Here is a 16,049-nt window from a genome sequence, read left to right as displayed (position 1 = left end):
GGACACAAAGACACATGGACACATAGACACATGGACACAAAGACACATGGACACATAGACACATGGACACAAAGACAGATGGACACATGGACACACAAACACACAGACACATGGACACAAAGACAGATGGACACACAAACACACAGACACATGGACACATGGACACACAGACACATGGACACACAGAGACACAGAGAGGAGGAGGTTTAGACTGATGGTGGTTCAGGTGATGGAGGAGACTGACGGTGGTTCAGGTGATGGAGGAGACTGACGGTTCTGTTGATGGAGGAGACTGATGGTGGTTCTGGTGATGGAGGAGACTGACGGTGGTTCAGGTGATGGAGGAGACTGACGGTGGTTCAGGTGATGGAGGAGACTGATGGTGGTTCAGGTGATGGAGGAGGCGAATGGTGGTTCAGGTGATTGAGAAGGCTGATGGTGGTTCAGGTGATGGAGGAGTCTGACGGTAGTTCAGGTGATGAAGGAGACTGATGATAGGTCAGGTGATTGAGGATGGTGGTTCTGGTGATGGAGGAGACTGGTGGTGGTTAAGGTGATGGGGGAGACTGATGGTGGTTAAGGTGATGGAGGAGGCTGATGGTGGTTCAAGTGATGGAGGAGACTGATGGTGGTTCAGGTGATGGAGGAGACTGACGGTAGATCTGGTGATGAAGGAGACTGATGGTGGTTCAGGTGATGAAGGAGACTGATGGTGGTTCTGGTGATGGAGGAGACTGATGGTGGTTCAGGTGATGAAGGAGACTGATGGTGGTTCAGGTGATGGAGGAGACTGATGGTGGTTCTGGTGATGAAGTAGACTGACAGTGGTTCTGGTGATGGAGGAGACTGATGGTGGTTCTGGTGATGAAGGAGACTGACAGTGGTTCTGGTGATGGAGGAGACTGATGGTGGTTCAGGTGATGAAGGAGACTGATGGTGGTTCTGGTCATGGAGGAGACTGATGGTGGTTCAGGTGATGAAGGAGACTGATGGTGGTTCTGGTGATGAAGTAGACTGACAGTGGTTCTGGTGATGGAGGAGACTGATGGTGGTTCTGGTGATGAAGGAGACTGATGGTGGTTCTGGTGATGGAGGAGACTGATGGTGGTTCTGGTGATGGAGGAGACTGATGGTGGTTCAGGTGATGGGGGAGACTGATGGTGGTTCAGGTGATGAAGTAGACTGACAGTGGTTCTGGTGATGGGGGAGACTGATGGTGGTTCAGGTGATGGAGGAGACTGATGGTGGTTCTGGTGATGAAGTAGACTGACAGTGGTTCTGGTGATGAAGGAGACTGATGGTGGTTCTGGTGATGAAGTAGACTGACAGTGGTTCTGGTGATGGAGGAGACTGATGGTGGTTCTGGTGATGAAGTAGACTGACAGTGGTTCAGGTGATGGAGGAGACTGATGGTGGTTCTGGTGATGGAGGAGACTGATGGTGGTTCAGGTGATGGGGGAGACTGATGGTGGTTCAGGTGATGGGGGAGACTGATGGTGGTTCTGGTGATGGAGGAGACTGACAGTGGTTCTGGTGATGGGGGAGACTGATGGTGGTTCAGGTGATGGAGGAGACTGATGGTGGTTCAGGTGATGGAGGAGGCTGAAAAGTTTTAATTTGATGAGACATCTCAGTCACACATCGGTCTGATGTTTGAACACAAAGTTTAAGAGACACTTTCCTTGTCTCTCTCGGTGTTCCTCCTCTTTGCCTTCCTCCTCTTCCTCTTTACCCTCTTCCTCTTCCTCCTCCTCCTCCTCCTTCTCCTCTTCCTCCTCTTCCTCTTTATCCTCCTCCTCTTCCTCCTCGTCCTCCTCCTTCTCCTCCTCCTCTTCCTTCTCTTCCTCCTTCTCGCCCTCCTCTCCCTTCTCCTCCTCCACCTCTTCCTCCTTCTCCTCCTCCTACTTCTCTTTCTCCTCTTCCTTCTCCTCCTCCTCCTCCTCCTCTTCTTTCTCTTCCTTCTCCTTCTCTCTCTCTCTCATCTCCCTCCTCCTCCTCCTCCTCCTCTTCCTCTCTGTCTCTCAGCAGCAGCAGCAGCAGCAGGGGGAGGAGGGGGAGGAGTCAGCCGGGTTAGGATGCTGTCAGGTTGCCGTGGTTTCAGCCTCTCGTTTCTTGTGGCGACTGTCGACGGGGATGTGTGTGTGTGCGGTTGAAGGGTGTGTGAGTGTGAGTGTTTGTGTGTGTGTGTTTGTGTGTGTGTGTGAGGATGTATGACGGGAGGACGGAGTGAAGGAAGAGAAAAAGGAAGTGTTGAAGGATGGATGAGGCTTAACGTCGCTGCGGACGAGAATCACAGCGAGTCATCGTTTCGTCTGAGCTGCAGAGAGGAAGCTTCATCACTCCATCTTTGTTTCTGTACGGGAAGGAGGGAAGGAGACATTGAAGGAGGAAAGGAGACACTGAAGGAGGGAAGGAAGGAGACACTGACAGAGGGAAGGAAGGAGACACTGACGGAGGGACATAAGGAGACACGGAAGGAGACATTGGAGGAGACATTGGAGGAGGGATGCAGGGAGTTTGAGTCTTCACTGATCCTCTGGTAAGCCTTCTCTTTCCTCCTCTCCTCTTCTTCTCTCCTCATACTTTCCTCTCCTCCTCTCTCTTCTCCTGTCTCATCCTCTCTTCCTTCAGTCTGTCATGTTTCATGTTTTTGTGTTTTGTCTCCTGTTTTTTTATTCGTCATCTCGTTCAGACTTTGTCGTCTCTGCTGGTGAGAAATGTTCATCTGTCCGTCGACAGTGTCAATAAAGTTTGTCCAAACACATCTGGCTCCTTCACACCCTGTATGTGTGTCACAAACAGAAACATGGCGGCCATCTTGGACCAGACCTGAGAACAAAGTTACAGACTCTTATTTTGAAAGAACACACCTGAAGTGTTTTTAATAACCATCCGGGACAGAAGGTCAAAGTTCAGACAGTAAGTGACTTTTACCAACAAATGACAAACACAACAAAAAAAAAACAGACATCGCTTATTGATCTGAAGTTACTGATCATCACACTGACTGATCGATACGCAGGAACGAGTTACGTTCCAGGGTCAAAGGTCATCATCAGAGTTTCAGGAAACTGTCTCTTTTATTTACGTATTTATTTATTTATAATCAATGATAAAATGAAAGGTCACCTGACAGGAAACAGTCTCTTTAAATCAAACATTGAATTCATAAAACATTTGCGTCTTTTGTTTCTGTAAACGTGTCAGAAACAGGAAGTAGATTCAGATTGGTCACCATCACGTTGGGGGAGGAGCTCACAGCTGTGATGTCATAACCATCAGCTGGGTCACTAAGAACTTGGAGGAGATTTGATCCAGTATAGACAGGGAACTGGTGAAGAGGAGGAGAGGAGGAGGAGGAGAGGAGGAGCAGGAGCAGGAGGAGGAGGAGACTTCTGGAATCCTTCCACTATCTTTTTTTTTAAACTGGATCCTAAAGTCTAGTCTGTACATCACCTCCTCTCACCCTCCTCCTCTCCTCCTCCCCTCCCCTTCCTCCTCTTCCCCTCCTTCCCTCCTCTCCTTCTCTCCTCCTCCTCTCCCCTTCCTCCTCTTCCTCTCCTTCCCTCCTCTCCTCATCTCTGCCTCTCCTCCTCTCCACCTCACCCCTCCTCTCCTCTCCTCTTCCTCATCCGTGGACGGGAAGCATTACATCATGTTCCTGTGAGAGATGCTGCTGTTGCTAGGTTACCACCAGCTGACTCCCTGTTCCATTTTTAGAGACAGAGAGGTGGGGGAGGGGACTGATGGAGACACAGAGGGACAGACAGAGACAGAGAGAGGTGGGGGAGGGGACTGATGGAGACACAGAGGGACAGACAGAGACAGGGAGGTGGGGGAGGGGACTGATGGAGACACAGAGGGACAGACAGAGACAGAGAGAGGTGGGGGAGGGGACTGATGGAGACACAGAGGGACAGACAGAGACAGAGAGGTGGGGGAGGGGACTGATGGAGACACAGAGGGACAGACAGAGACAGAGAGAGGTGGGGGAGGGGACTGATGGAGACACAGAGGGACAGACAGAGACAGAGAGGTGGGGAGGGGACTGATGGAGACACAGAGGGACAGACAGAGACAGAGAGAGGTGGGGAGGACTGATGGAGACACAGGGGGACAGACAGAGACAGAGAGGTGGGGAGGGGACTGATGGAGACACAGAGGGACAGACAGAGACAGAGAGAGGTGGGGGAGGGTACTGATGGAGACACAGAGGGACAGACAGAGACAGAGAGAGGTGGGGGAGGGGACTGATGGAGACACAGGGGGACAGACAAAGACAGAGAGACAGACAGGTGGGAGAGGGGACTGATGGAGACACAGAGGGACAGACAAAGACAGAGAGAGGTGGGGGAGGGGACTGATGGAGACACAGAGGGACAGACAGAGACAGAGAGAGGTGGGGGAGGGGACTGATGGAGACACAGGGGGACAGACAAAGACAGAGAGGTGGGGGAGGGGACTGATGGAGACACAGAGGGACAGACAGAGACAGAGAGAGGTGGGGGAGGGGACTGATGGAGACACAGAGGGACAGACAAAGACAGAGAGAGGTGGGGGAGGGGACTGATGGAGACACAGAGGGACAGACAAAGACAGAGAGGTGGGGGAGGGGACTGATGGAGACACAGAGGGACAGACAGAGACAGAGAGACAGACAGGTGGGAGAGGGGACTGATGGAGACACAGAGGGACGGACAAAGACAGAGAGGTGGGGGAGGGGACTGATGGAGACACAGAGGGACAGACAGAGACAGAGAGGTGGGGAGAGGACTGATGGAGACACAGAGGGACAGACAGAGACAGAGAGAGGTGGGGGAGGGTACTGATGGAGACACAGAGGGACAGACAGAGACAGAGAGAGGTGGGGGAGGGGACTGATGGAGACACAGGGGGACAGACAAAGACAGAGAGACAGACAGGTGGGAGAGGGGACTGATGGAGACACAGAGGGACAGACAAAGACAGAGAGAGGTGGGGGAGGGGACTGATGGAGACACAGAGGGACAGACAGAGACAGAGAGAGGTGGGGGAGGGGACTGATGGAGACACAGGGGGACAGACAAAGACAGAGAGGTGGGGGAGGGGACTGATGGAGACACAGAGGGACAGACAGAGACAGAGAGAGGTGGGGGAGGGGACTGATGGAGACACAGAGGGACAGACAAAGACAGAGAGGTGGGGGAGGGGATTGATGGAGACACAGAGGGACAGAGACACAGAGAGGTGGGGGAGGGGACAGACAGAGACACAAAGACACTTAATTAATTTGTATTAATGTGAAAGACACCCTGGACTTAGAGTCCTCTCTGATCATCCTCTCAGGTCTTCTGAGAATCATGACCTCTCAGGAGGACACGTCGTCCTTCAGGAGGTTCTTTCAGTATGTGGAGGACAGCTGTCTGAGGACATACGATGGCCTGGTGATCCAGAATGCCTCTGACATCGCCAGAGAGAGTGACCGCATCCGAAACCAGACGAACTGGACATACCTGCAGGAGAAACACCAGAAGAAGAGACGGCAGGAGGACGCCATCAAGAGGTGAGGACAACACCTGGAGGACCTGAGGGGACAAGGGGGGCACAGAGACACAGAGACAAAAACACAAACAGACACAGAGACACACTGAGACACATAGAGACACACAGACCAGGTCTCAGACCACAGGCAATCGACAGGACTCAGACCACAGACGATCGACAGGACTCAGACCACAGACGATCGACAGGACTCAGACCACAGACCACAAACAGGACTCAGACCTCAGACGATCGACAGGACTCAGACCACAGACCACAAACAGAACTCAGACCACAGGCAATCAACAGGACTCAGATCACAGATGATCGACAGGACTCAGACCACAAACGATCAACAGGACTCAGACCACGGACGATCAACAGGACTCAGACCACAAACGATAAACAGGTGTCAGACCACAAACGATAAACAGGGCTCAGACCAAAGGCAATCGACAGGACTCAGACCACAGACCATGAACAGGACTCAGACCACAGGCAATCGACAGGACTCAGACCACAGATGATCGACAGGGCTCAGAACAAAGGCAATCGACAGGTCTCAGACCACGGAAGATCGACAGGACTTAGACCACAGATGATCAACAGGACTTAGACCACAGATGATCGACAGAGTTCAAACCACAGATGATCGACAGGACTCAGACCACAAACGATCGACAGGACTCTGACCACGGACGATCAACAGAACTCAGACCACGGACGATCAACAGGACTCAGACCACAGACGATCAACAGATCTCAGACCACAAATGATCGACAGAGCTCAGACCACAGATGATCGACAGGACTTAGACCACAGATGATCAACAGGACTTAAACAACAGATGATCGACAGAGATCAGACCACAGATGATCGACAGGACTCAGACCAGAGGCAATTGACAGGACTCAGACCACAGATGATCAACAGGACTCAGACCATAGACCACGAACAGGACTCAGACCACAGGCAATCGACAGGACTCAGACCACAGACAATCAGCAGGACACAGACCACAGATGATCGACAGGACTCAGGCCACAAACGATCAACAGGACTCAGACCACAGATGATCAACAGGACTCAGACCACAGATGATCGACAGGGCTCAGACCACAGGCATTCGACAGGACTCAGACCACAGATGATTGACAGGACTCAGACCACAGATGATCGACAGGACTCAGACCACAGGCAATCGACAGGACTCAGACCACAGGCATTCGACAGGACTCAGACCACAGATGATTGACAGGACTCAGACCACAGATGATCGACAGGACTCAGACCACAGGCAATCGACAGGACTCAGACCACAGATGATCGACAGGACTCAGACCACAGACAATCAACAAGACTCAGACCACAGATAATCAACAGGACTCAGACCACAGATGATCGACAGTACTCAGACCATAGATTATCAACAGGATTCAGACAACACATCACCAACAGGACTCAGACCACAGACAATCGACAGGACTCAGACCACAGATAATCAACAAGACTCAGACCACAGATAATTGACAGGACTCAGACCACAGACGATCAACAGTACTCAGACCATAGATAATCAGCAGGATTCAGACAACACATCACCAACAGGACTCAGACCACAGATGATCGACAGAACTCAGACAACAAATGATCGACAGGTCTCTGATCACAGATGATTGACAGGACTCAGACCACCAACAGGGCTCAGACCACAGACGATCAACAGAGCTCGGACCACAGATGATCGACAGGACTCAGACCACAGATGTTTGACAGGGCTCAGACCACAGACCACCAACAGGACTCAGATCACAGGCAATCAACAGGACTCAGACCACAGATGATCAACAGGACCATGACCACAAACGATCGACAGGACTCAGACCACAAACGATCGACAGGACTCAGACCACAGATGATCGACAGGACTCAGACCACAAACGATCAACAGGACTCAGACCACAGATGATCGACAGGACTCAGACCACAGATGATCGACAGGACTCAGACCACAGATGATCGACAGAACTCAGACAACAAATGATCGACAGGTCTCTGATCACAGATGATTGACAAGACTCAGACCACCAACAGGACTCAGACCACAAACAATCAACAGGACTCAGACCACAAACGATCGACAGGACTCAGACCACAAACGATTGACAGGATTCAGACCACAGATGATCAACAGGACTCAGACCACAGGCAATCGACAAGACTCAGACCACAGATGAAGAACAGGACTCAGACCACAGATGATCAACAGGACTCAGACCACAAACGATCAACAAGTCTCAGACCACAGACCCCCAACAGGACTCAGACCACAGGCATTCGACAGGACTCAGACCACAGATGATAAACAGGACTCGGACAACAAATGATCGACAGGTCTCTGATCAGATGATTGACAGGACTCAGACCACCAACAGGACTCAGACCATCGACTCTCTACAGGACCCAGACCACAGATGATCGACAGGACACAGACCACATATGTTTGACAGGACTCAGACCACAGACCACCAACAGGACTCAGACCACAGGCAATCGAAAGGACTCAGACCACAGATGATCAACAGGACTATGACCACAAACGATCGACAGGACTCAGACCACAGTTGATCGAAAGGACCCAGACCACAGATGATCAACAGGACTATGACCACAAACGATCGACAGGATTCAGACCACAGATGATCGACAGGACTCAGACCACAGATGATCGACAGATCTCAGATCACAGATGATCAACAGGGCTCAGACCACAGACAATCGACAGGACTCAGACCACAGATAATCGACAAGACTCAGACCACAGATAATCAACAGGACTCAGACCACAGGCAATCGACAAGACTCAGACCACAGATGAAGAAAAGGACTTAGACCACAGATGATCAACAGGACTCAGACCACAAACGATCGACAGGACTCAAACCACAGATGATTGACAGGACTCAGACCACAGACGATCGACAGGACTCAGACCACAGACCACCAACAGGACTCAGACCACAGACACTCGACAAGACTCAGACCACAGATAACGAGCAGGCCTCAGACCACAGATGACCAACCTACTCCTCCTCTTCCTCCTTCTCCTGCTCAATGTGACAGTGATCGTCGGTCAGTTTGCAGTCTGCTGTACGTTTACTTGGTGGGAGCGACTACGGAATAAACTTTTCAGTGATGTGCAGTAAATGAAATGTCTGTAATGTAATAGAAGTCTGCAGTCACAAACTGAACAGGTGTTTTGATCCACAACAGTATTTTAGTGCTGATATTTACCATGCCTTCTACTGTGGCCGATGTTTATGAGTTGTTTGATAAGTTTGATATTTTATGTTCAACATGCAGTGTGTGTATCAAGGTTATCAGGTCAGTTTTTGTTTTTGTGTATTTTATAGATGTTTGTCCAAACAGTTTTACTAACGAGTCTTTCCACTGGTCTATCCAGGATTGGTGAAGATGTTGCCATCGCAACAGACGGGGCGTACTCTGGAAAACATTTCAGGATGGGTTTCATGACAATGCCAGCACCGCAGGACCGCCTGCCACCTCCCAGTCAAGGCTTTGCTGTCCGATCCCAGTCCCTCCACTCTGTGGGCGGAGGAGACGACGACTCCAACCCCAACCGAAAACAACCCCCGCCCAAACCGAAGAGAGACCCCAACACTAAACTGAGCAGCAGCTCCGAGATGGTGAACGGTGGCTCAGGAGTCGCCAAGAGAGACGTTCAAGAGACCAAAGAGACATCAGAGCAGGCTGAAGGTGAGAACAACACACCTGACAGGAACACATGACACCTTTCAGTTAAACATGACACCTGTCAGTGAAACATGACACTTGTCTTTTAGACATGACACCTGCCATTTAAACATGACACCTGTCGTTTAGACATGACAACTGTCAGTTAAACATGACACTTGTCTTTTAGACATGACACCTGTCAGTTAAACATGACACCTGCTGTTTAGACATGACACCTGCCAGTTAAACATGACACTTGCAGTTTAAACATGACACCTAACACTTAAACATGACACCTGCCAGTTAAACATGACACTTGTCTTTTAGACATGACACCTGGCATTTTAACATGACACCTGTTGTTTAGACATGACACCTGCCAGTTAAACATGACACTTGTCTTTTAGACATGACACCTGTCAGTTAAACATGACACTTGTCTTTTAGACATGACAACTGTCAATTAAACATGACACCTGCCGTTTAGACATGACACCTGTCAGTTAAACATGACACCTGCAAGAAAAACATGACACCTGCAAGAAAAACATGACACCTGCTAGTTAAACATGATACCTGTCAGTTAAACATGACACCTGCTGTTTAGACATGACACCTGTCAGTTAAACATGACACCTGCTAGTGAAACATGACACCTGCTGTTTAGACATGACACCTGTCACTTAAACATGACACCTGCTGTTTAGACATGACACCTGTCACTTAAACATGACACCTGCTGTTTAGACATGACACCTGCTAGTTAAACATGACACCTGCTAGTGAGACATGACACCTGCTAGTGAGACATGACACCTGCCAGTGAAACATGACACCTGCCAGTTAAACATGATACCTGCTGTTTAGACATGACACCTGTCAGTGAAACATGACACCTGCTACTTAAACATGACACCAGTTGTTTAGACATGACACCTGCTAGTGAAACATGACACCTGCGAGTAAGACATGACACCTGTCAGTTAAACATGACACCTGCCAGTTAAACATGACACCTGCCAGTGAAACATGACACCTGCCGTTTAGACATGACACCTGTCAGTTAAACATGACACCTTTCAGTTAAACATGACACCTGCTGTTTAGAAATGACACCTGTCAGTTAAACATGACACCTGCTAGTGAAACATGACACCTGCGAGTAAGACATGACACCTGTCAGTTAAACATGACACCTGCCAGTTAAACATGACAGCTGCTAGTTAAACATGACACCTGCCAGTGAAACATAACACCTGCCGTTTAGACATGACACCTGTCAGTTAAACATGACACCTTTCAGTTAAACATGACACCAGTTGTTTAGACATGACACCTGTCAGTTAAACATGACACCTGCTAGTGAGACATGACACCTGTCAGTGAAACATGACACCTGCTGTTTAGACATGACACCTGTCAGTGAAACATGACACCTGCTAGTTAAACATGACACCTGCCAGTTAAACATGACACCTGCTAGTGAGACATGACACCTGTCAGTTAAACATGACACCTGCTGTTTAGACATGACACCTGTAAATTAAACATGACACCTGCTAGTTAAACATGACACCTGCTGTTTAGACATGACACATGTCAGTTAAACATGACACCTGCTAGTGAGACATGACACCTGCCAGTGAAACATGACACCTTTCAGTTAAACATGACACCAGTTGTTTAGACATGACACCTGTCAGTTAAACATGACACCTGCTAGTGAGACATGACACCTGTCAGTGAAACATGACACCTGCTGTTTAGACATGACACCTGTCAGTGAAACATGACACCTGCTAGTTAAACATGACACCTGCCAGTTAAACATGACACCTGTCAGTTAAACATGACACCTGCTGTTTAGACATGACACCTGTAAATTAAACATGACACCTGCTAGTTAAACATGACACCTGCTGTTTAGACATGACACATGTCAGTTAAACATGACATCTGCTAGTGAGACATGACACCTGCCAGTGAAACATGACACCTGCTAGTTAAACATGACACCAGTTGTTTAGACATGACACATGTCAGTTAAACATGACACCTGCTAGTGAGACATGACACCTGTCAGTGAAACATGACACCTGCTACTTAAACATGACACCAGTTGTTTAGACATGACACCTGCTAGTGAAACATGACACCTGCGAGTAAGACATGACACCTGTCAGTTAAACATGACACCTGCCAGTTAAACATGACACCTGCTAGTTAAACATGACACTTGTCAGTGAAACATGACACCTGCTGTTTAGACATGACACCTGTCAGTTAAACATGACACCTGCTAGTTAAACATGACACCAGCTGTTTAGACATGACACCTGTCAGTTAAACATGACACCTGCTAGTTAAACATGACACCAGCTGTTTAGACATGACACCTGTCAGTTAAACATGACACCTGCTGTTTAGACATGACACCTGTCAGTTAAACATGATACCTGCTGTTTAGACATGACACCTGTCAGTGAAACATGACACCTGCTGTTTAGACATGACACCTGTCAGTGAAACATGACACCTGCTAGTTAAACATGACACCTGCCAGTTAAACATGACACCTGCCAGTGAAACATGACACCTGTCAGTAAAACATGACACCTGTCAGTTAAACATGACACCTGCTGTTTAGACATGACACCTGTCAGTTAAACATGACACCTCTAGTTAAACATGACACCAGTTGTTTAGACATGACACATGTCAGTTAAACATGACACCTGCTAGTGAGACATGACACCTGCTAGTTAAACATGACACCTGCCAGTGAAACATGACACCTGCTAGTTAAACATGACACCTGCCAGTGAAACATGACACCTGCTCATTAAACATGACACCTGCCAGTTAAACATGATACCTGCTGTTTAGACATGACACCTGCCAGTTAAACATGACACCTGCTAGTTAAACATGACACCTGCTAGTTAAACATGACACCTGCCAGTTAAACATGACACCTGCTAGTTAAACATGACACCTGCCAGTGAAACATGACACCTGCCGTTTAGACATGACACCTGTCAGTTAAACATGACATTTGTTTTTTAGACATGACACCTGCTGTTTAGAAATGACACCTGTCAGTTAAACATGATACCTGTCAGTTAAAAATGATACCTGCTAGTTAAACATGACACCTGTCAGTTAAACATGACACCTGCCAGTTAAACATGACACCTGCTAGTTAAACACGACACCTGCCAGTGAAACATGACACCTGCTAGTTAAACATGACACCTGCCAGTGAAACATGACACCTGCCGTTTAGACATGACACCTGTCAGTTAAACATGACACCTGCTGTTTAGACATGACACCTGCCAGTGAAACATGACACCTGCTAGTTAAACATGACACCTGCCAGTGAAACATGACACCTGCCGTTTAGACATGACACCTGTCAGTTAAACATGACACCTGTCAGTTAAACATGACACCTGCTAGTTAAATATGATACCTGTCAGTTAATCATGACACCTGTCAGTTAAAAATGACACCTGTAAATTAAACATGACACCCACTAGAATAAATGGACAGTTGCATGTTTAAGAAGTTACATTAGGAAGAGATGCTGCTGTCATTGTGACTCATGTGTCTGTCTCTCTGTCTGTCCGTCCGTCTGTCTTTCTGTCTCCTTGCAGCTCGATGCCATCTCTACAGTGAGGACTACAAGAAGATGCCTCCACCAAAACCCAAAAGGAATCCAAACACTCAGCTCAGCACCTCCTTCGATGAATCTTATATTCATAGCCATGGCAACAAAAAGTCTTCCTTGCGATGGGACAAATCTTCGTCCCAGACTCAGAGTCCGGCCTCGAGAGACACAGACGACGAGGAACCCGTCTACATCGAGATGGTGGGAAACATCCTGCGGGAACTGAAAGGTCAGGAAGCTGTGGAGGATGAGCAGAGCGAGTCGGTGTATGAGGAGATGAAATACCCAATGTTGGAGGACTTCCTGCAGGACGCTCACTCCGCCATCATGGATCCTGAAGCCTGGGCATCCCGTGGCTCTCTCTGTGACATCCCTCCACCTTTCCCCAACCTCCTGACTCACCGTCCACCACTGCTCGTCTTTCCCCCTGCCCCTGCTCAGTGCTCTCCCAACTCTGACGAGTCCCCCCTCACCCCTTTAGATGTCACCCGACTGCCCATGATTGATAACGTCTCCTACAACAAGTCAGGTGGTGTGGAGCATTCGCAGAGCTCCACCCACCACCGCAAGGAGCGAGACCGAGACAGAGACCGAGATCGGGACCGGAACCGGGACCGGGATCTGCCCTCCACCCACACCATCACATCCTCTGGCCGTTCATCAGCTCCACCTCTCCCCTCCAACCTCTACAAGTCCTCTGGCTCCACCCACAGTGGTCATGGTTACCCTCGCAGCCAATCAGCATGTCCGTCTCCAGTCAGCATGGGTCGCTCTCTGACTCCTCTGAGCCTTAAGAGACCGCCACCATACGATGCTCTGATGGCAGGAGGAAGTATGCCTCGTTCATCCTCTTCCTCCTCTTCATCCTCACAGAGGGCTGGCGAGGGTGGGGCAAAACTAAGTAACTCCTCCTCCACCCACGGCTCCATGCAAAATGTTTCGATGAGATCACAGACTCCCACCAGTCCATTGGATGAACTCAACAACCTGTTTACCTCAAGTAGACAGGTGACGAAGAAAGGATCAGGAGGCAGGAAGAGCCGAGGGAGTGAAGGTAAGACCGGCACCAGTACTGTACCAGTCCTGCACCAGTACTCCATCTGTTCCACAGTACCGCAACAGTACTCCATCCTTATTAAATCAATTTCACATCAGGCAGACAGGTGATGAAGAATGGATCAGAAGGTAGGAGGGGCAGTTTAATTTAATCCACTAACTACAGGCTGGTCCAAGAAAACCTTGAGCCAGCCCTAACTATAAGAGCCAGTCCTAACTGTAAGGAACCCCCTAACCCCAAACCCTAACAATAACCCTTATTTTTTTTTTATTATTGTAAAAGCCAGTCCTAACTATGAGAGCCAGCCCTAACTATTAAAGTCAGCCCTAACTATAAGAGCCAGCCCTAACTATAAGACTCAGCTCTAACTATAAGAGCCAGCCCCAACTTTAAGAGTCAGTCTTGACTCAAACTGATGAGTCCAGCACTCAAATACTTAACGTCGGTCCAATCAGAGCGAACAGATGTAGACAGGAAGATGACAAAATTGAAAGATAAAACCAAGGTTAAGTCATGAACCACAGAGACCTTTGATGTGAGGTAGAACCAAGAACAGGGAGAACAATTCAATTCAGTCAATTTGTTTTTTATAAAGCCCAATATCACAAATAACAATTTGCCTCAGAGGCTTTACAGCATACGACATCCCTCTGTTTTTTGGATCCTCACAGGGGTACAGCAGCGCACAGGGGGAGTTTATATATACAGGGTTCACAGGAGGTAAAATCAAGAGCAGGTGAGTAACGAGCTCAGGTGAGAGTCATCAGGAGAGACACACTGAAATGACAGGCCATTTTAGTCTTTCAAAATAAAACAGGAACTACAGTATGCACAGAGAATAGGATATCAAACTCTCCTGCCAACAGGTTGGACTAATAAATCAGGTTCTCTGTGACTTCCTCCCTGTGTTTTGTCACTTCCTGCGGCAGCCTCAAACACATTCTAGGAGAAAAGTTCACTTTGGTTCAAATGTTGTGAGGAAGAACCTGGAGAGTTCTTTAGGTTTGTCTTCTTCCTGTTTCTCACCAGTTCTCATACGTTCTTTATTATTTAAAGTTATATTTTTCTTTTCTCAGATTTGCTTTGGTTCTGCTGCTTCTCTGAATTTGAGGGTTTTATTGATATCTGCATTGTGTTGGACAAAAAAGTCCTCTGAAACCTCTGAGGAAACAAGGCAGGTGGTTTTATTGTTTCATCATGTCTGTGTCTATCTCTGTCTCTGTAGGAGACTCCAGGTCTCTGCCCAGACATGGCAGTAAAGACAGAGACGGACAGTCCAGTCCAGGATCCAGCAGGATGGGAAGATCGTCTGTCAGTCCGACTATGATGCTGTCTGGAGGAGGAGGAGGAGGAGGAGGTGACTCAGGCAGTTACAACATGAACTTTAAATCAAATAGTTTATAATTTTATTTTACAGAGTGGTCTCACTGATGTCCCTCATGCAATCTGAAGATTTTAACATTTTGATATAAATATTTTTGTCTGCAGAATCAAAGTCAGTGTGTAAACTAGGCCGTTCAGCCTCAACATCAGGAGTTCCTTCTCCAGGTGGAACGCCACAACGCCATCAGCATGAACCACATCACCCCGCCCTCAGCCAGGTACCACACCTGTAAAACTGTCTGTCTGTTTGTCTGTCTGTCTGTTACCTGTCTGTCTGCCAGAGGACGAACATCAGTCTAATTAAAACAATAAAATAAACACAGACTTTATATTTTCACGCAGGATTCACCGTCGATGAACGACAGAACGTAAAACGTTTTACAGACGGACAGAAGCTTCGATCCATCAGCTGACTCACATCTGAACTGTAAACATGAAAACTAGTAAACAAGTCAACATGTAAACAAAGTGTTTTCTTTGTTCAAAGGATCAGTGGCTTAGTTTTGTGTAAAATATTTCAACTAAATGTTTTTTGTATTGAAAATGAATCTGTAAATATGAACTGTAAAGCTTTAATAGTCAGACAAAGTTTCGTTACTAACATTAACCTAGCATGTAATTAGCTTCATGCTAACATAAAACTAACTTTTAACTAGCTT

General features: G+C 48.1%; 1 protein-coding gene across 1 annotated transcript in view; it reads left to right on the top strand.

Moving 5' to 3' along the window:
- The first annotated feature begins 2,048 nt into the window (after positions 1-2,048).
- The window catches only part of nyap2a (neuronal tyrosine-phosphorylated phosphoinositide-3-kinase adaptor 2a), a 16,263-nt gene continuing 2,262 nt past the window's right edge, over positions 2,049-16,049 (top strand). Inside the window, exons 1-6 of the mRNA XM_049576001.1 lie at positions 2,049-2,539; positions 5,326-5,542; positions 8,985-9,298; positions 12,937-14,004; positions 15,233-15,364; positions 15,496-15,608. Coding sequence (XP_049431958.1) covers positions 5,340-5,542; positions 8,985-9,298; positions 12,937-14,004; positions 15,233-15,364; positions 15,496-15,608 — 1,830 coding nt within the window. The 5' untranslated portion in view covers positions 2,049-2,539; positions 5,326-5,339. The remainder of the gene's footprint in view (positions 2,540-5,325; positions 5,543-8,984; positions 9,299-12,936; positions 14,005-15,232; positions 15,365-15,495; positions 15,609-16,049) is intronic.

The sequence above is a fragment of the Epinephelus fuscoguttatus genome, linkage group LG5 (genome assembly GCF_011397635.1).
Source record: "Epinephelus fuscoguttatus linkage group LG5, E.fuscoguttatus.final_Chr_v1".
NCBI lineage: Eukaryota > Metazoa > Chordata > Actinopteri > Perciformes > Serranidae > Epinephelus > Epinephelus fuscoguttatus.
The sequence above is the reverse complement of the archived record's forward strand: the minus strand, read 5'-3'. Positions and strand labels throughout refer to the sequence as shown.